The sequence below is a fragment of the Sus scrofa genome, chromosome 4 (genome assembly GCF_000003025.6).
Source record: "Sus scrofa isolate TJ Tabasco breed Duroc chromosome 4, Sscrofa11.1, whole genome shotgun sequence".
Taxonomy (NCBI): Eukaryota; Metazoa; Chordata; class Mammalia; order Artiodactyla; family Suidae; genus Sus; species Sus scrofa.
The window spans coordinates 25,527,332-25,549,906 of record NC_010446.5 but is presented as its reverse complement, the minus strand read 5'-3'; the positions used below and the strand labels follow the sequence as shown (position 1 = coordinate 25,549,906).

At 33.0% G+C, this 22,575-nt stretch overlaps 1 protein-coding gene across 6 annotated transcripts in view; it reads right to left on the bottom strand.

The window, feature by feature from the left end:
• Nucleotides 1-22,575, bottom strand: part of CSMD3 (CUB and Sushi multiple domains 3) — a 1,223,593-nt gene that overhangs the window by 321,550 nt on the left and 879,468 nt on the right. For all 6 annotated transcript variants that reach the window (XM_021090582.1, XM_021090583.1, XM_021090584.1 and 3 more), the window contains 3 exons: nucleotides 8,183-8,374; nucleotides 2,666-2,792; nucleotides 909-1,111 (listed from right to left, as the gene is read on the bottom strand). In XM_021090582.1, the coding sequence (XP_020946241.1) occupies nucleotides 909-1,111; nucleotides 2,666-2,792; nucleotides 8,183-8,374 (522 nt within the window). The remainder of the gene's footprint in view (nucleotides 1-908; nucleotides 1,112-2,665; nucleotides 2,793-8,182; nucleotides 8,375-22,575) is intronic.

Below are 22,575 nucleotides of genomic sequence, written 5' to 3'. Positions count from 1 at the left end.
TCATTAAACCCAAATCTCTTTTATAGGACAGCATATACTTAGCCACTTAGCAGTGTCATAAAAAAAAAAAAAAAAAAACAAGTCATGAACACTGGTAATTACAATGAATGACATTTCATTGTCACAGGAAATCTTCAATTTAACAGTAGTTCTAAAATATTTTGTCAAAACTTTCTGTGAATATATAATTAAGATCTAACTCGAGAAAAATAAAATTAGTAAAAATGTAGGGTTGCTTTTTTAATGACAAGAATTCATTTCCGGGAGTTCCCGTCGTGGCTCAGTGGTTAACGAACCCGACTAGGAACCATGAGGTTGCGGGTTCCATCCCTGGCCTTGCTCAGTGGGTTGAGGATCTCGCGTTGCTGTGAGCTGTGGTGTGGGTTGCAGACGCGGCTCGGATCCCGCGTTGCTGTGGCCCTGGTGTAGGCCAACGGCTACAGCTCTAATTAGACCCCTAGGCTGGGAACCTCCATATGCTGAGAGTGTGGCCCTAGAAAAGCCAAAAAAAAAAAAAAAAAAAAAAAAAATCATTTCTTTCCTTATCTCTAAAAATTGTACATTTTAAAAATATAGTTTTTATAGTAAATTCAAATTATAAGCTTTTATAATTGCTTATAATTTGTATTATAAGCAAGTATAATTATTTGTATAATTATTTCACTTGCTAAATTATTTTAACACCACCTTTAGGGAAAATTGGTTTGACAACTGGAGAGAAGGTCTCAACAATTAATTAATTAAAAGTCAATTATATTTCTTTTTTCTATGTTTTATCTAAACTTCAGATGAAATATGAACATTCAAGATCATTAAAATTTTAAAATTGAAGTTTTGAGTGATAAAGACACCAGAACTATTTGAATAGCATTCCTATTCTGTTTTTAAGAGAAAAACAAAAAACTCACTTGAAAACTGAATTGCAAATCCAGATTTGCTGATATAGAAATCCGTGTCAAACTGTATGGTGACTATGTTGAGGGTGCTGTGGATTCCTTCAGGAATGAGAGATCCACTAATTTCCTTTAAAAGCATCTCATTTTCTGGTGGACCATCCCAAACTCGGAGTATATCATGTGATGCTTCCGTATCAAAAGCAAGAAACTGTAGGCTATGGGAGAACCATATATCTCTGATTATTTTAAACACTGATTCAGTTTTAAATAAAGAATATAACAAACATTCATCTTTGCTTATATTAGATATTCCTTTTACTCTATTAGACAAAAATATATTATGTACACTGCATTTTTAACACATATATATATATAGAACGAGAGACAGAGTTGAGCATATTGGCATATTGATATAACTGGGTTTCTCATTTTTGGCATTAGGCATGAAAAATATCAGATACTAATTTTGTCTAGATTAGGTGGGTTTTTTGGTCCATTTTGGGAAGGGCAGACATTTTCACATTAAAGAAATTCTCTTTTACTCTTATATTACTGGGAGTTATGATTATGAAAGGACGTTGAATTTTTTAAAGTACTTTTTCTGTAAATATTGAGATCTTCATGTGATTCTTTTCCTCCTTTGTATCTGTCATTGTAAGGAAACTTATTTATTGTTTTTTTAACATATCATGTTCATGTTCGATATGTGAATGTCACAGCTTTAAATCTAGTTTGCAATTTAGTATCAAATACTGTTTTTTGAAAAAAAATCCCAGAATTCTGTTGAACTTAATATTTTCAAATTTACTACTTCTAATGTGTAAAGAAAATATATGACCTTTATTAAAGAAAAGTAGACTGAGGGTTGATTCAATTTGTAGTTTTGCAAATTTCCTTGCAAAAGCAGTGTACCAGTTCACACTGCATCCAGCAACACCTGGAGTACACCTTGCAGCATGTTACTGATGGACAATATTTGTTTTCTCTAATCACTTTCACCACCCAAAACCCTGTCTGAAAATCTATCTATATAAAGCAGCAATTCTTAAAATCACTGTTTTGTGAGAGAGAATACACTAGCGTATATGTCAAGGAGGATTTGTTCATATACTAATCCATCCCCAGCCATAACCATAATAGTTTAACTAGGACTGAAAGTGGGTCATAGCCTTGGAAACTGACTGGTGTTGATTTAGGAGATGATGGTTCCGCCACCATTGAAGAAGAAACTACGTGAAGTTGGTAAGGCACCTAATTAGACTTAGCAGGAAACAAAAACCAAAGTTGGTCAAAGGGGCAGAGAGCAGATGTTTCAGAGATATGCTTAAAGCTGAGGAAGACAGGGAGCAGGTGTTGAGTCCTCTTCTATTCTTATTTCTTCTAAATGTTCATGAGGCTAACTTTTACGATAGTGAGCTGCACAACATTGTAGACCCATCAAAATGACGGATTCAGCATCTTAAGTCGTGCAGGATTGAAAGAGGATAATTCTCAAGAAGCAAGAAAAATTCTCAATTCCTTTGTCCTCTTACAACTGAAAAGCTTTCCTGTAAGGAGTTAGGTGATCTACTGCCATGGCCCATAAACCAATAAATCAGTACTATGAAGACTTTTTTCCTATTTTAAACAGATGAAAACCATGTTTTTCTTTGTCAAACTTAAAAAAAAAAAAAACACTGAAAAATCTAGATGTTAATTGATACTGTATCTAGGAGCTAATCACGAAATTCAGATTCCCTTGTCATTTTAGGATAATAAAATTCATTTACCTGACAATGTTTCCTGGATCAACCTCAATCACCCACATGCAACGCAGATTATTGTCATATGGAAAGGGATAACCAGGAGATAAGATTCTTCCTGATGATTCTCCTTTAAAACGACCTCCACATTCAGCTAGTAAAAAAAAAAAAAAATACAATTTTAAATCTCAATTTAATGCCAGTATTTCTAAACAATCTGCAAACTTCACAAGAGTATATATTTTTTCACTTGAAGGAAAATAAGGATTGATTTCCCTTCTTATTGAAAGCATATATTTGCACATATTTTTTGGATTAAAGCATTAATTGAAGCAAGAACATATTGTACAATAATACAATGTTAAATTAGATCATACGAAATATGATAAATCTAATTAGGGAATTTAAAAAAGAACATACTCAGGAGTTCTTATGACTCAGCAGTAACGAACCCGACCAGTATCCATGAGGACATGGGTTTGATCCCTGGCCCCACTCAGTGGGTTAAGGATCTGTGGTGTACGTCACAGACACAGCTCAGATCTGGCATTGCCAGCTGCTGTAGGCCAGCAGCTGCAGGTTGGATTCAACCCCTAGCCTGGGAACTTCCATGTGCCCTGGGTAGGGTCCTAGAAAAAATAAGAAAAAATTAAAAAATAAAAAAAGAACACACTCAAAAACTTTGAGGTTAGTCTTCCAAATATTTTAAGATGTGTTATTAAATAATGATAATGTAAAAAGTGGAAACAGATGGCAAGTTGCTCACTGCTAGTTGGTTATAGGCTGAATAATTCATCATCTTACTTCCTCCCCTCTGAGAAAAACTAAGCTTTACTGCAGTCCCTCGGGCCTCCTAAATTTCATTGTCCTTTTACTCTGCTTTAAATCACTCTAAATTCATTCTGTTTTAACCTCCCAAAGTCAAAGTGGCAGCTTTATTAGGTTTTACTTCAGTTAAACTTAGTTCAGTTTTGATTTAAAGTGATCTATAATTTTTATAAAATTTATCAAATTAAAAATGTAAGAATCATCATACAATATAATAAAAATTTTATCTTTTGGGGAACTCCCTCTGCATTTTAATAATATTTAAAATATTAGGATGTCTGAAATGATTTTACTTTGGTAAGCAGATAATCTAGAAAAAATTCTCCTTCTAGAGAAGAAACTAAGTAGTTCCCTTAATATATTGCTCTATATCTCTAAACCCTAGAAACCATGGTACAATAACAACACTATGCCTTTGAAAATACAGATTGTCATCTTACCAAAAATAAACTAAATCTGAATTATTTTACTTTATACTTAAATATTTGAAGATTCTACTAAATTCATTTTTCTTGTTTTCTGCATGGTTACAATCTTACTCAAATCCAATGACTGAAGTAGTAATAAGCTTCTTGGATTGTTTTGTTTATTTTTGTTTTGAGTATTAGAGGAAAGAAAGTCAAAGACAGAAAGTTGCAATATTTAGAAAAGGCCTAATAACAATAGAATATCATGGTTCAAATGTTTAGGCTCTATTCATATAGGTAAAATCATTTCAAACGTTTTAGATATTACATTTGAGTAGATTATGATGGTTAGTTTTATGTGTCAACTTGGCTAGGCTATAGTACCCAGTTAGGCTAGTTACTGCTGTAAGGGTACTTTAGAGACATGGCTAACATTTACAATTAGTTGACTTAAGATTACCCTTGATAATGTGGATAATGTTTAAATTCAATTGGAAGAATTTAAGAGCAAAACAAGTTTTCTAGAAAAGAAGAAATTCTCTCTCAAGACTGCAGCATTAATTTCTGTCTGAGTTCCCAGCCTTTATGGATATTGAACTTGTCAGTCCCCACAATTATAAAACAAATAAATTTCTTTGAGTTCCTGCCATGGATCAGTGGAAATGAATCTGAGTACCATCCATGAGGACGCAGGTTCGATTCCTGGCATCACTCAGTAGGTTAACGATTTGGTGTTGCTGTATGCTGTGGTGTCAGACTCGGCTTGGATCTGACATTGCTGTGGCTGTGGCTACAGCTCCAATTCAACAACTACCCTGGAAACCTCCATATGACATGGGTGAGGCCCTAAAAAGATGGTAAATAAATAAATAAATAAAACAAATTTCTTGATATCTTAAACAATTGCACATATTTAATGTATACAACTTGATAGTTTAGAGTCCTAAACCTATAGAGTCTGTTTCTCTGGAGAACTCTGACTGATACACATACCTATAGAGAACTAATCAAGTTTATTTTGCATTGTGATACCAATTTAATACTTCATTCCTCTAGATTAATTTTGAAGCAATTGCAAGGCAAATCAGAGTTTTGCTTACTATGTTTATCTTGAATTTATTTATTTATTTTTTTGGCTTTTTACATTTTCTGGGGCCATTCCTGTGGCATATGGTGGTTTCCAGGTTAGGGGTCTAATCAGAGCTGTAGCCACCGGCCTACACCAGAGCCACAGCAACGCGGGATCCAAGCCGCATCTGCAACCCACACCACAGCTCATGGCAATGCCGGATCCTCAACCCGCTGAGCAAGGCCAGGGATGGAACCCGCAACCTCATGGTTCCTAGTCGGGTTCGTTAACCACTGAGCCACAACGGGAACTCCTTATTTTGAATTTAAACACAGCTCTTTTTCCCTATTTCTTTGCTACAAATATTACATAGCATTTTGACTTCAAATGCTATATGACATAGCACTGAAGTGTGTATTCTGACAGAAATTTTGTGTTTGCAAATAAAAATGAAGATGTACAAGTTAAATCCCTCTGGCTATGGTGCCTCAAAAATTGTTTTGTTTGTTCAATGTATAAGCTACAGAGACATAATTACTTAGAAATAATGCATACAACTGAGAAAAAGTTTCTTATTTGAAAAAAGGCAAAAATATAGCCATAATAGCTATTTAAAGTTAATAAGCACAGAAAATTATGATTTTATGCCAGGTAGTAAAGCTATAAATTAGTGTCAGTAAAGAACACCATCAAAAACAGAATTTCATTTTCTGTTATCATGGAAATCTTGCGCCTGACACACCATGTATCCAATAGTTTTCAGCTGTTATTTCTTATTGTCCATATTTTAAAAAAAAAAAGTTATCTTTCTCATGAAATCTTCAGCCATATCAAGTCATTAGGTCTGGAGTTGGCACATTCATAAATATAAAGTGCATAGATTCTTTGCAAACATAATTAAAATCTTCTTCTAGACCAATGTCCTCCTATTGCCTAATGTTTTGTCCAAAAAAAGAAAAATGTCTTCAGATTGGTTCAATATATATGAAAAATATGTTTTTTAATGTATTCATTTATGACTTTAATTTTAAAGACAATATGGCAAATAAGTATTTACATGTTTATAGTTTAATGCTATTGCAACCCTTAATAATTTTCTGCATATATTGCATATTCATATCAAAGAATAATTTCAGAGAGAATTAATCAGTGCTACATTTTTCTCATAACCAATGCCAATGGGTTGATTGTGGGTCTTACTATAGAATCCTGAGCTTTGTCAATTTAGGTTGATGGTTATTTTAGGTATTATCCTCACAATCTATCTGAAATTCAGATGCCATCTGACAATAAAGCACTACTGGAGTCTCCACTGTTGCACAAGGAGATCAACAGTTTTTCTGAAGCAGTAGGGATGCAGGTTCGATCCCAAGCCCAGAGAAGTGGGTTAAGGACCCAGTATTGATGCAGCTGTGGCATAGGTCAAAACCACATCTTGGATTTGATCTCTGGCCCAGAAACTCCATACATATGCCACGGGGAAGTTCACCCCCCCAATAAAAAAAGCATTATAATTCTATAATTGCATTTTGGTTAGATAAAAAGATGTTTGCTTTTTGTGTGAGTCAATGTTTTAATAAACTGACAGAAGTCTCATGTCATCACAAAACTGCAATTAGTTGCAAGTTTCTTAGTAACTAGAATTTCTTTTTTTTTACTTGTATTCTATCAACTTCTCTTGAGATTCCTATGCTGATCATACCAACTACCAAACACTAATATTTATCTCAAAAGGTTTAGGACTCTAAACTCATCAAGTTGTATATATTAAATATGTGCAATTTTTTAAGATATCAATTGCACCTTAATAAAGCTCTTTGTTTGTTTTGGGGGGCCACACTCATGGCATATGGAAGCTTCCAGGCCAGGGGTCGAATTGGAGCTACAGCTGCCAGCCTTCGCCACAGCCACAGCAACTTGAGATCTGAGCCACGTCTGCAACCTGCACCACAGCTCATGGAAACTCCAGATCATTAATCCACTGAGCAAGTTCAGGGATCAAACCCACAACTTCATGGATCTTAGTCGGGCCCGTTAACCTCTGAGTCATGAAGGGAACTCCAATAAAGCTTTTTTTTTTTTTTTTTTTCAAGTTTAAGTCAATTTTAGGATATTGGCATGGCAGAAAATAGATTTGTGCCTCCACAAATGCCATTAAGAAATAAGAATGGCTAAAGAATCACTGAATGTTTATTCCCTACAGAGGATTTAGTGTTTTGTTTAAATATTTTTTTCTTTTGTTGTCCTAATATTCCAGCCTGGCATCTATTTTCATATTTGGAGCAGAAAAGAAGAAAAGCAGAGGACTTTACTAATACTTTTCTATCAACTATCCTTCTCGCACATACCCCGTTATTTGTTAACTGAACTATAAGATGGTAGTAATAAAATTATACTATGGCTATACAAAGAAGAGAAAAAATGATCATTTAAGCTTTATGTAGGTAACATATCCGATTTCACGGACTTTCATATATGCCTTTTCTTACTGAAATTCATTTAGTTATGTCATAATATGTACACAGAAGAAAAATATATGCACTTAGGTTTTTGAAAAGGTGTGTAATAAAGCATATAAGAAGGTCTTTAAAAGTCATTGAGAATAGTTTACTATTTTTTAATCCACCTTGATACCAGCATAGGCAATAATTTTGTATATTTAAACGAATCTGATCTATGTGATTCAATGTGTATATAATTTTAAGGCTTGGGAGTTCCCGTCGTGGCTTAGCAGAAATTAATCTGACTACTTGTGTATCCATGAGGACGCAGGTTCGATCCCTTGCCTCACTCAGTGGGTTAAGGATCCAGCATTGCCATGAGTTGTGGTGTAGATCTCAGACACTGCTCGGATCTGGGGTTGTTGGGATGTGGTGTAGGCTGGCAGCTATAGCTCCAATTCGACCCCTAGCCTGGGAACCTCTATATGCCCCAGGAACAGCCTTAAAAAGCGAAAAAAAAAAATTGACATATCTCCATAGTGAGTTAAACTTTATATCAGGATAGGATATATATATATAAGGATTTCATACAAACTATTTTAACAAAAAATGAAAATGTATTCATTGATAAGATTATGAAAAGGACTCTGACTTTCCACAAATTTAAGCTAAGCAGTCATTACCTTTTTGATTAAGGTATGAGTTACGTGTAGACAGACAGAATAACTTGAAAAGGTACAGTATATTTTGGTAATGCTTCCATAGAAATAGTTCATGAAAACCTAAAACAGTATCCTACCAATACAGGATGGCAGAGGATAGTCCCATGCCCTTCTCTCCCCTGTCATGCACTTGAGAAGGCTACTTCCATGCAGAGTGTAGCCTGGATTGCATCCATAAATGATAGTGCTACCAGCAAAATGGCCTTGGTCACTGATCTTGTATCCAAATTGTGGAATGCCAGGATCCTCACAATGTGAAAGTTCAAAACCTATGAGAAGAATATAAATTTATTACAAACAAAACTTGACAGATTTAAAACTTCACAAATCATTCCTTATGTTTGTTTTTAATGATTGCATAAATTTTCCTAGTTGTATATTTAATGTTGCTAGTGTGCAGCCACCATAGACTTTTTTTCCTTGAAAATTAGAATTTGTTGTATTATTCAAATTCAGCAATGATGCTGCATGGTCTATATGACTATGTTACAGTACTATGATTCTTACCTACTTCAAGTGATTTGCAGCTAATAGATTCTGACCAATGTAACCATAAGAATCAAACCATGAAAAATTTAAAATGCATGAAAATATGTGAAATCACAACTATCCAAGTAAGAAATATGTCCGCTACAAATACAACTTTAGACTGCTTTATTTTTATAGTCTTAGAAGAAAGTGAAATGACCTTGCATTTAAAATACACTTTAGCAATAGTTAACACAGTAATCAGTTTGAACTCTAGGTTTTTGTATTCTGCCTTCTCTGAAATGCACAGTTCCCAAAAATTCTCATAAGAAAAAAAAGAGTGGGGTGCAGAGAACATGTTTTTGATTTCTGAAGAGTTGGGGCTCTCTACATAACTCGCTGGAAACTTAGGATCTTGAGCTAAGTGCAACACCCGAGAAGTAAATTTACAACTATGAGTAGTGAGAAAACTCTAGAGATTAACTTAACTCTGGAGGGGATTTGTGTTTACATTTCAAGGAAGAATGAGACCCAGGACCTTACAGATATCTTTAGATTATAAATATTGGAGATATAGGAGACTAATTTGGCTGTTTATACCCTAAATTTACATTGTAAAAGTTACAATTAAAACATACAATTCTTTCCATCCCATCTCTAAGAAGGAAAAGTTTTTCTTTCTCCTTTTGGGAGAGGAAGGAGAGACAACTGCCTTAAGCATAGCAAATCCATTTTTCTTTATTCCTTGTCCCTGGCCACTTGTGTAGACTTTTCCATCTGATTTTCATTGCTATTACAGGGGTAAAGACTGGGTCAAAAGGATGATGATAAAGTTATTATTACTACTACTAATAATATATCACTTAAATTATAATTAATCTCTCTAGATACAGAACACTTAGTGGGCACTTTCAGAATAAAATTAATAAAGATGAATATTAAAAACTAAACAGTCATAGCACAATTCACTATTAAGATCCTGAAAAGAACTGGAAAAGAGTACTTGAGGATTTAAATCAAGCATGATATCACTTACCAAAACCTAACCCCCTTAGCTTTGAGATTCTTCTTTCCCTAATGTTTTACAAATTATATAAATGTAAGATAAATGATATAACATATGTATCAGAAACAATTAAGTGCTAAAATATATCAATTATAACTTCTGAGATTAGAGGACTATAATAAATATTCTAGATTGCTTCATGAGGGAAATCTTTGATTTCAAGAGAAATAATGTTGGAGAAAAGGATGACTTTTATGCTTATCTTAGGTCAGATCATAATCAGAAAGAGATTAGTATCTCTTTTGTCAGCACAGATCCTTGATCAAATTAATCTAGTTTGAGCTAGAAAGCTTTCTGATGTCAAATCACTGATTTGTAGTATTGGCTTCATAGAGTTTCAAAGCAAACGTAACATCACCAGAACTGTACAGCTAGGAGTGCTGAATTAATACTATAATTTCTGTATGTTGAGGGCTACATTTTCACTTTTTTTCTCTTTCCCACAACACCTATCTAGCACAAAATCTCGTACATAACAAATGCTCAGTAATGTTCATGAATGGATATGATACTTAGAGGCAATTATCTCTGGGAGACAACTGAAAAATAAAGTAATATTTATGAGAAACTGAAATTTATGAGATAGTTAAAAAAATCCTTCAGGAATTTTCTGTATGGATCAATTTATGATAACCTCATTTAGGTGGAAAGATCTTAAAATAATTAAACAGCTTTAGAGACAGAGACAGACAAGAGGTTAGAAGTCATTAACTAAAATTATGACATATATGAGATATAAAGGATACATGGTCAAGCAAATCAGTATTTTAAAAACAGAAGTAGAAACAGTAGAAGTAGTAACGTAAAAATTTTAGAACATATTACTATGCATAGATATGCATACTTAGCACTACATTTAAAGTGTCCTTGCTCAAAAATAGCTAGTTCCAATTCCTTCTACCAGACATAATACACAGTTTGTCATTCAAGATTCAGCCACTTTTGAGTTTTACCACAAATCATTTATGAAAATAAAAATGGAAATCAAACTCTCTTTTCAAGGTTTATTACCAAATTCATTCTCCTGTAATTTGAATGTTCTGTAAATGTGGTTGGCAATTGCTGGTGATGAGGTATAATGGAGACATTCTCTGTAAATTAAGATAATTTATAATACTTTGCATTTAGATGAAAGTGCACATGGACAATAGTATATAAGCTACAAAGCACAACATAATTTAGTCCAATTTAGTGGAATTATTGTTGCTTATTCATAAATATTCAGAACTGTCTTATCTTTATGGAACCATTCAGCTGCCAGTCTTTTCACTGAAAAGCTCCAATCCTTGAAACTGACAATTAAATAAAGATGTGTAAGAAAAATGACATATACTGTAAATATTCACCATTCCTTGTGAAAGATGATACTCTGATGAAACTAAAATTTTTAGAGCACAAAACAGACTGAAAATTCTCAATTCCCTAAATTCTTCTGACTTGCTGAAAAATGTAAACTGAAATCTAATTCCTTTCCTGCCATCATATAGCATATTTCTTTAGGATTTCTAACATTATTAAGCTACTATTTGAAATCTGCAAAAGAATAGAAAGGGTAAAACAACAACCTCACTAGCTAGTTTTATCAGATTCTAGTATCATAGTAGCTTCACATTAATAATAATATAAATTCAGATTCACTTTCAGATTAATATTTGCATTAATTGATTCATATTTACATTAATATTGTTATTAAGAAATAAAGGCAATAAGTTAAAATTCCTTTTTTGGCCATCTACAATCCCTTTTTGATCTTTTCCTACTCAGAGCTAGCAACTATTCTGAATCAGTATTTTAGTTTAACAAATAACTTATGTTTTTACCACATATCTATATATCTATGAATAATATATGGTATTATTTTGAAAGCATTTACACAGTTTATAAATTATACAATTGTAATAAAATTCTTTTGAGGTTTTATTTTTTGCCCAGCATTGCATTTTTACACACACACACATTTTGTTCATTTTAACTACTTGTGATATGTATTTGGAGGCATACTCCAAAATTTAGTTATGTGTTCTCCAGCTCATGAGCATTTATATTGTTATATTGTTTATATTATTCACTGCTATAAAAATACTATAATTCTATATCTTTGTTTGCACATATGTAAGTGTTTCTATGAGGGATGCACCGTGTGGGGATACAAAACACGTTTTCTCAAGATTAAATCAAAATCTGATACTTTGCTATTTAACTACTACCTGGACTTAATGAAAGACAAATAGTTGAATCCCTGCCTCAACAGTTTCTGTCCAGTGTGTCTATGAACAATTGCATAGTCACATAGGATGATGTCATAGCTGGTCAACAACATAGTGTGGGTAATACAATAAGGCAGATGGCTTAGTAATATAGATGATATCTGAGAATCACTTTTTGAATATAAGTAAGCATTTTCGATGTAACTAAAATAAGAAGTTCCTCCTAAGTTTTATTTCTTTGAAATGTACCTAAAACATAAATATATATTTAATATTGTTAAAGTGAAATTTTAGAATATTTAAAGGCAAATGAAGATATGTTAATTTTTTGTACTAAAAATTAGAACTTTCAAATTGCCATGTAAAAAGAGAAATAGATTGTTAATAAGAAAACTGAAAGCAATAAGCTAAATATAACAACATATTATTTTCAAGCCAAAAACCTTAATAAAAGTTTAAACAGTAATGCAATTTCTACCATAATCTTAATCTCTATGGAGTTCTTTAGTGTATTTATTTCATAATATTCAGCAGAATAATTTTTAACAATTATATTTAATATTTGGTTACTAAATTTCACTTATTCAATGAGACTTGCTAGGAGAAGTCCTATTTTAGAATTCTTTATATGTAAATAAGAATACATATAAAGCAGAATGTCAACTTTGTCATCTTAAAATTCACAAGCAGAGAATAATCCATGCTTGTCATACAACACCTATGATAATCCTCTTTTTTTTTTCTTGGTTTTTAGGGCCACAGCAAGGCATATGGAAATTCAGAGGCTAGGGGTCTAATCGAAGCTACAGCTGCTGGCCTACACCACAGCCACAGCTAGATCTGAGCCATGTCTGTGAACTACACTACAACTCACGGCAACGCCAGATCCTTAAACCCACTGAGCAAGGCCAGGGATCAAACCCGCAACCTCATGGTTCCTAGTTGGATTCATCTCCACTGAGCCACAGGGGAATTCCCAATCCTCTTTGATTCAGATATGATAAAGAACAGAGAGAGAAGAAAGTATTGAAAAAAATTACATGTTCCTTTTTTGTCAGTAATCAAACTAATCAAAAAAATGACACACATTTTTCACTAATCAAACTAATAATCAGATATATCAGACTCCAAAATGACAAATTTTATTAAAATGCCTTAAGACAATCCTTATAGTTTTGAGTCTATAGACATTAAGAGTTTAAACAAATATACAAAAAAAGCTCATGCAAATGATTGCTATGCATTTCCAACCAGAGGATTAGGAGTTGAGGTAAAAAATTCTTTTCTTCTTTTTAATTGCTGATGCTCTAAATCCCATGTATAAAGTTCTGACTAGAAAATGTTACTCAAAGACATTCCTAACATTTAATCTTTGAGTATAAAAAATGTAAGTGATAAATTATTAAACATGTTAGTTTGTGTCTTGTATATCATACCTTCATACATAATTCTGGGATAGTGGAATTTAGCTTTGCCTGAATGTAATTTTTAGTCATCAGTCTTTTAGTATATATATAGTGGGCATACTCTAGATGTATCTACAAATAAATTTTATTAGATATTGACAAATTTCTCCTGTATAACCATACCAGTTTATATCCTTCAAAGTGTATGAGTTCAGGTTCTTCAAATTATTATCAACATTTAGTATCATACAGCTATTTAATTTTTACCAATTTTATGAACATACGAGAGAAAATTATTTAGACTTTAATTTTCATTTTTTAATTTCTATCAAGCACTTTTTGCCTTTTGCTTATTGTTAACTATTGTGAAATTTTTTGCCCGTATTTTATTTTATCGGCTGCACCCATGGCATATGGAAGTTACCAGGCTGGGGTTCGAACCTATGCTGCCACAAAGACAATGCTGGATACTTAACCTGTTTCACCACAGCAGGAAGACTTTGCCCATATTTTCTATTATCTTATTTTTAAAAATTTATTTGTAGGATTCCTTTCTATGGAGTATAAGTTTTCCTGTTATATGGTAACTGTTTCCCTCTAAAACATTTTATTTTAAAATTTTGTTCATGGTATATTCTGACATAGATTTATAAAAATAAAAATAATAATACTAAATAATAATGACTTGGTCAAGAAAATAGAAGCCACTTATTTTTATTGCTAAAATTCAATAGAAGAAATTAGAGGGAAAATACAAAAAATGCAGAGAATGTGAAGGTCAAAGGCTACCGCAGGCTTTTAGGAAATCCAGAAATTTAGGGAAGCTGCTGCCACATACAACCACCTGCCAGAACCACATTCCTGCCTGCAGATGCTGGTGAAAAATAATGGCTTCATCAACAATTCCACCTTTTAGCTCTCACAGGATTGCCTTTAATTGGCAAGGTCTAAGCAGAGATCACTGGCAAGGGCATGGGAAATGTAGGTGACAGATTTTTAGTCTCTACACTTAAGGGAAGTATCTAGAAGGGCTGGAATGTTACTGAACATTGATAGATTTTTGCTTGTTTATCTTCACTGATTTTGCTTCACCTTAAGATACTTCTATTCCAGGTCACACTTTTTTCTAAGCATTTTAGAGTTTTGACACTCATATATGAATATTCAATCTGCCAGAAATTAATTTGATATCAGGAGTAAATTAGTAGGTCATTAAATATTTAAGTTCAAAATTTACAAAACTTTTGGGATATGAAGGCTATAAAAATGGTAATAACTTTTCTGTTATTCTAATATGAAAAAATTATATCCAATATTATATATATAAATGACATATACGAATTTTTCCTTTAATATTTTAGTTAGAATATCTTGTACTATAACATAGCATTAGTCAATACTTTATTGTCAGGTTAGTTTTCAGGACACAGACTAACTTTGTTGCTCCCTTGAAATTTACTTATTTTCTACTTGCATTTTCATTAAATAAGCTGTATATGAAGAATAAAGTTAGAATTAATAGGTCATCTGATTATTTTTCATTATTAACCTTGTCAAAAATATATTCATAACTAAGAGTTTAAGTAGAATAATTTATTATATATTTATAAAGCTTGTATGCGAGAAATGGCATCACAAATTAGCTCTTGCCTTTCTTAATTTGAATATAAAATTTGAAATGGCTGTGTTCCATACAAATTACTGAATTATTTCCAGTAACAAAACTCAAAGGCTAAGAAAATCCATATATATGGGTACAATATACCCATATATAATGGGGTACAATAGTATATATATATATATGTGTGTGTATATATGTGTGTGTGTGTGTGTGTATATAATAGTTATATATATGTAAACTACTGCCCTGGGATAATGAACATTTCAGAAATGGGCTTTTCAGAAAATTAAGTGTTCAGAAGTGATAATAAGATGATATCAGAGCCTAGAGGTGATGCCTAATAGCTGGACATCAGGGACATTTTCCAGATCAGCTTTTGAGAAGAAAATTCTATAATCTATCAAAAAGGTGCAATTTACCTCTTTAATGGATGGTTGTTCAAAATACCCATTTTTTTTCTACTGAATAAAAGTAGGGTAATTAGAAATGAACAGAGCTAGAAGAATGTGCAATGAAGCATATCCTTGAGAAATAGAGTTTAAAGATTTCATGAACAACATAAAAGATACTAGGCCTAAGACACAGTTTGATAGTAAATTTGGTGAGAAATAAACCATTATGATTCTTAGGCTTAAAATGACAAAAATTTCTTTAGGAAGAATTGCACTAACATTTTAAAGAATTATTTTTTTAAACATATCAAAAGTTTAAAAAAGTATTAAATCCACAGAATTCTAAATATAAAATGTACACAATTTGGATTGGAGGTAATATAGCACAGTGATTAAGCTCACACATTCTAGAGGTAAAGCCCCTCAGTTAAATTTTCATGTCTGCACTTATGAGCTTTGTCACCCTGGGCAAATAACAACTTCTCTCTGGCTGCTTTTCCTTCCCTTCTCACTGAGGATAATAGACTTTCCTCATAGAGTTATAGCTTGTGTCTAGTAGGTAGTAGATAAATGCTAGCAATTATTTTAACTCATATTTAATGTTATAAAAATGTTAAGTCTCTGTGTGCCTTTTAAATTAAATCTGAGCCCCTTACTGTAGTCCTCACTCTTGCCTTGCTTCCAACTTCCTCATTTTATCCCATTCTCTTTGCTTACCCATCTCTAGCCAAATAATTTATGATCAAGTCTTCTCTTAGGCCCTTGACCTTCTGATCTACCTGCCTAGAACTTTCTTTCCTCAGATCTGTATGTGGTTGCCTCTTATGTAATTCAAGTAATAATTCAGGTGACACACCCTGAGAGAGTCCCTGAACAAACTGGTTTCAATAGACCCATTTTCTATACTGTCTATTCCATCACCAGGTTATACATTATTTCTAAATGCCTCTTATCTTTTGTTCAAATCTTTCTTTTCTGTCTGGTCTCACTAAAAAGTTAGTTCCATATGGGCAGGAACTTTTTCTTCTTCAGTGTACTCTTTATCCCCAGAGCATAAAACATTCCAGTAGGGGAAGACAAAACTTCAACCTATGACCCAATGAATAATTTCCACAATAAACAAGTTAATTCCAATAGATGAAAGAAAAGATAAGACATGTAACCACAAAGAAGTGACATTTCTGCAACTCAACCTTCAGAAAGAAATACAGTAACAGACATCAGATTTAGGAATCCACTCTTGAATATGTATGGAAGGGTTGAGAGAATCTGGCCATAATATCCTATCAGGTTTTTCTAAGTTCTGTTTTAGAGTTAACCAGAACAGAGTGATGTTTTGGAGAGGAATTGTATTGATATCCTAATTTCTCATCCAACATTAGAATAAGGAAATGACTCTCACTTTACTCCCTTACACCCTCTAGGGAAGACAACTATGCATAAGCAAGCCACAAGGGAATAAACAATTAATTTGTATTGTATAAAACACCTGAAAAAATGCTTCATCTAGATTTTCATTTGGAATAAGTTTCAGATTTCTCAAGGGCAAGAGTTATTGTTAGCCATTTTTGAAAAGAATGGAAGAGTGGCCTGACTCATGGAAGGAGTTTATTCTGAGAGTTTGGAGAGATAGAAGAGTAATTGAATTTCCTAATATTAGTCAAGGTCTGATCAAGTTTGTAAAAGGGTTTCATATTCAACCAGCATAGCTGCCCATACTTCAATTCTCTAAAGCCAACATGAATTGACTGAGAGATTAATTTGGGAGAAGGAGGATATCTTTACAAAAGACTAAATGAGATTATTCTTGACAACTCTAAAGGGTGAAGATGGAAGAGATTTAATTTGTTTTAGAAGAATAAAGGAATAGGACATTTTCTCCCCTCAAATGTGGTGTAGTATTTTCATACCAGGTGTGTTATAATTTATTTATTGTGGAGGAAAGTGAGAGAAGCTCACTATCTTCTTAGTATTGCAGAACTAAAACAATTAATAATAGGTGAGCCAAATGCAAACTTTCTATGCACTCAAGAGTCTCCAGACTTCCATGACACCATTAATAACAGAGGCATATATTAATACAGTATCTTTGAAATTATTATGTTTTGGAATATCTGGTACAGCTGTACATCATAGTAGATATGTACTCTATCTTCTCGATATCTATTCTTTTCTTCTCCCTCATGAATAAAACCCCGTTCTTGCTCCTAGCAGCAGTTGAATCCTATCAGGCAGCATATCATGACAGTCTAGCAATAACCCAATTATTTAGTCTGCCATATACTTCATTTTTTCCAGCTTGCTTGCTAGGAAATTTAGGAATAACCACATATCTTCGCTTAGGACAAAAAGAGATAGAAGAATGTCTAACAAAAGATTTTGCATTTCTAGTAAAAGGGATATGTATGACGACACCACCTGTTCCCTCTTTCTTTTTTGAAGGTGAGAACAAAAAGTTAATACTCTAATATTCACCATTATGCTAGTGAATAAGAATGTCACAGAGAAAAGAGAGGGACATGACACTTGTTGCCCAGGTTTAGCAACTGAATCAAGACCTACCTAACTCTTTTCTCTCCACAGCTCTTACGTGATAAAAATAAACCGTGGTTGTTTAAGCAATGGTTGGGTTTTCCAACCATGAAGCCCAAATCAGCATCTCAATCACTGTTTCCACTACTTAGTCCATTTGCTATTCTTAGTGATTACATAATGAATGGGCCAATAAAACAGTTGAAATAAAACACACCTTAAAAGCTTGTTCTAAAATATTTCTTCATTTTAATTTCAGCCAAATGCAATTCTGTCTACTTAAAACTGAAATAACTAGACAACATCAAGTGTTATTAAGTCTACAAACAGATAATAGAAAGGTGGACAAAAAGGCAGGTATCATTAGATAAGGATGGTCTTAAAAGACCTGTTTATGCTAAAACTAGAATTGTAAGAATCTAGGCAAGTGGGAGTAATCTGAATTAAATTATTTGCTCTATTTGCTTGAAAGTGCTTAACATGTTCTTTCTAATCTCTGTGCTTTTCTTCATGCTATTTTGTTTGCCTAGAATATGCTCCACTATTCCTTTCTGTTATCCACCAACACAACCTTTAATACTACCTCATTCATGAATCCTTATCTGATCTGCTCTAGCCAAATATCCTTTCTCTCTGTCTTTAATCCTCTTAATGTGAATACTAGAGCTCCCTGCATCTTACAATGTTCTCTCAGATGTTTCAGAAACAAAGGTGGAATGATTTTAAGGGAAACATACCACATGGCAAGTGGGGAGTTGGGTTTAGAAATGACTGGATACAGGGATTCACATACAAAACATTTTTCCTCATGTTTGAGCTCCTTAGCAAATTCTCAGTTGTTCAGGAATTAATTACTGCCTCTAAGAATTTTAGGGATATAAAATCTGTGGCTTAGTAAAATCATCTATATTACCAAAAAGTTGTATAAAATCAGTATTCAGACCACATGCCAATTTAGCAAGAATATGTAAAAATTTGTAATTGAACTAAAACTGACTAAAGACATTATGAAGTGAAATGGCCCCATGAAAAACTATGCACAATATGTTTGCAAAAATGTATAACCACAATACTATGTCCACAACTAATGTAGGTCCATTAATCCATTAGTTGTGGATATAGACTACTGCAAAAGAACTATTTAAAAAATAGGCTAACTCTGGTTGAAGGAATCAGCATTAAGTCAGGACATACTTGAAATGGTTTTGAATATTTCAATTGATACTCCAGGTGGGTAAGAAACACTGAAGAAAAAAAAGAAGAAGAAGAAGCCTAGACACATGAGCTAAGGCTGGAAACCAAAGTATGTTTGGAGGATGGATATTAGCTTATTTCAAAGCTAGGAAATCTGTGTTTAACTATTAAGAAAATTGCAGATATGTAGAAAGACTGCCATTATAAAAATCAGAAGTAACACCTAGGAACAAATACAATTAATAACAGATGTGTTACTACCTTCAGGATTCTTCCTAACAAAGTAGCTCAGAACATAGCTGTTGGGTTAGAAAATCTTACAAGCATTTTCTGACCTGGTGATAGTCCTAGACACCATGGAATTAGATTATAAACATTTTAGTTCCAGATCTGAAACAGAAATATTTTAGTTTCAGTTTTGAGACTGAAAAATATAGATGCATGTCTGCCCTTTCTAAAAAATAAGGTTTTATACTTTCTTCCCAATTCTATAGCTTTCCATCTTAAAAATTACATATTTCTATAGTGAACAGCCAGAGTTATTAAAAAAGAAGGGTACAATGACAATGAATACACAACCATACAAAATCTATGGAAAAAGAAGTGGTTCTGAAAGGGAAATTCACAGTGATATAGGCCCTCATCAAAACACAAGAAAAACATCTTAAATCAACAATTTAACCTACCACCTAAAAGAATTAGAAAAGAATAACAAACAAAACTTAAAATAAGCAGAAGGGAAGAAATGATAAAGATCAGAGAGGAAATAAATAAAATAGAGATTAAAAATAGGAAAAAAAATCAATAAAATAAAGAGCAGTTCTCTGAAAGCATAAACAAAATTGACAAGCTTCTGGCCAGACTCACCAAGAATAAGAGAGAAAGAACCCAAAATAAACAAAATAAGAAGTGAAAAAGGATAAATCTCAACTGATACTACAGAAATACCAAAAAAAAAAAAGAAAAGAAATAGTAAGAGAATACTATGAATGGTTATATGCCAACAAATTTGACAACCTAGAATAAATGGACAACATTCTAGAAACAAACAGCCCATAAAACTGAATCAAGAAGAAATGAATAATTTGAACAGACCTATTACTAGAAATAAAATTGAATATGTAATAAAAACACTCCCTACAAACACAAGTCCAGGACCAGATGGCTTCACAGGCAAAAAGAGGTATGTTTCTACCAAACATACAAAGAAGAACTTATATTGATTGCTCTTAAACTATTCCAAAAGATTGAAGAAGGAATACACCCAAAGACATTCTATGAAGCTATCATCATCCCAATACCAAAACCAGATGACATTTCAAAAAAAGAAAATTATAGGCCAATATCATTGATGAATATAGATGGAAAAATTCTCAACAAAATTTTAGCCAACCAAATCTAACAACAAATGAAAAAGATCATACACCATGACCAACTGGGGCTTGTCCCAAATTCACAAGGATAGTTCAATTTCATGTACCACATTAACAAAAGTCAAAAACCGCATGATCATCTCAATAGATGCTGAAAAAACATTTCACACAATCCAACATCCACTCATGCTAAAAACTCTTACTGAGTGGGTACAAAGTGAACATATCTCCGTATCATAAAAACCATTTGTGACAAACCCACAGCAATATAATATTCAATTGCAAAAAGCTGAAAACCTTCCTGCTAAATCTGGAACAAGACAAGGATCCCCACTCTCACTGCTTTTATATAGTATTGGAAGTCCTAGCCACAGAAATCAGACAAATAAAAGAAAGAACAGGTATCTAAATTGGAAGAGAAGAGGTAAAATTGTCACTCAGTGTAGATAACATGATATGATATATAGAAAACCCTAAGGACTCTGCACAAAAAACTACTTGAACTGATCAAAAAATTCAGCAAAGTATCAGGATACAAGATTAATATTCAGAAATCAACTGCATTTCTTTATATTAACAATAAAATATTAGAAAATGAATATATAAAAAAGCAATACCTTTTAAAATTTCACCCCCAAAAATAAAAGACCTAGTACATCTGTCCAAGGGGGTGAGAGAATTATACTCAGAGAACTATAAAACATCAATCAAGGAAAATAAAGAGGATTCAAAGAAATGGAAAGATATCACATGCTCCTGGCTTGGAGGAACTAATATTGCTAAAATGGCCATATTACCCAAAGCAATCTACAGATTTAATACGATCCCTATCAAAGTACCCATAACATTTTTTACAGAACTAGAACAAATAATCCAAAAATTTATATGGAACTATGAAAGACCCAGAATTGCCAAAGAATCCTGAGGGAGGAAAGAAAAAAGCAAGCTGGAGGCATAACTCTTCCAGACTTCAGACAATATTACAAAGCTATAGTAATCAAGACAATATGGCACTGTTACAAAAACAGACATACAGATCAATGGAATAGAACAGAGGGCCCAGAAATAAACCCAGATACCTATGGTCAATTAATCTTTAATAAAAGATGAAGGAATATAAAATGGGGAAAAGACAATCTCTTCTGGATGTGGTACTGAGAAAACTGGACAGCTGCATGTAAATCAGTGAAACTAGAATACATCCTCACACCATGCACAAAAACAAGCTCAAAATGGCTTAAAAAGTTGAACAGAAGACAAGACACCATAAAGCTATAGAAGAGAACATAGGCAAAATGTTTTCTGACATAAACCATACAAATATTTTCTTAGGTCAGTCTGCCAAGGCAATAGAAATAAAAACAAAAATAAACCAATGGGACCTAATCAAACTTACAAGCTTTTGCACAGCAAAGGACACCATAAAACAAACAAAATACAACCAATGGAATGGAGAAAATCATTGCAAACAATACAAATGACAAGGGCTTAATCTCCAAAATATACAAACAACTCATACAACTCAACAACAAAAAACCAAATGACCCAATCAAAAAATGGGCAGAAGACCTAAATAAACATTTCCCCAAAGAAGACACATGGATGGCCAGTAGGCACATGAGTAAAAAATGTTCAACATCAGTAACTATTTGAGAAATGCAAAACAAAACTACAATGAAATACCACTTCACACCATTCAGAATGGTCATCATTAATAATTCTACAAATAACAAATGCTAAAGAAGCTGTGGGGAAAAGGCAACCCTCTTGCACTATTGGTGGGAATATAAATTGGTACAACCACTATGGAAAACAGTATGGAGGTACCTCAGAAAACTAAATATAGAACTACCATATGATCCAGCAATCCCACTCCTGGGCATATATCCAGACAAAACTTGCATTCAGAAAGGTACATGCACCCCTATGTTCATTGTAGCACTATTTACAATAGCCAAGATATTGAAACAAGCTAAATTTGCATCAAGAGAAGAATATATTAAGAAGGTGTGGTGCATATACACATGGAATACTACTGAGCCGTAAAAAGAACAAAAAATGCCCTTTGCACCACATGGATGCAACTAGAGATTCTCATCCTAAGTGAATTAAGTCAGAAAGAGAAAAATACCATATGGTATCACTTATACATGGAATTTAAAATGTGGCACAGATGAACATACCTACAGTACAGAAACAGACTCACAGACA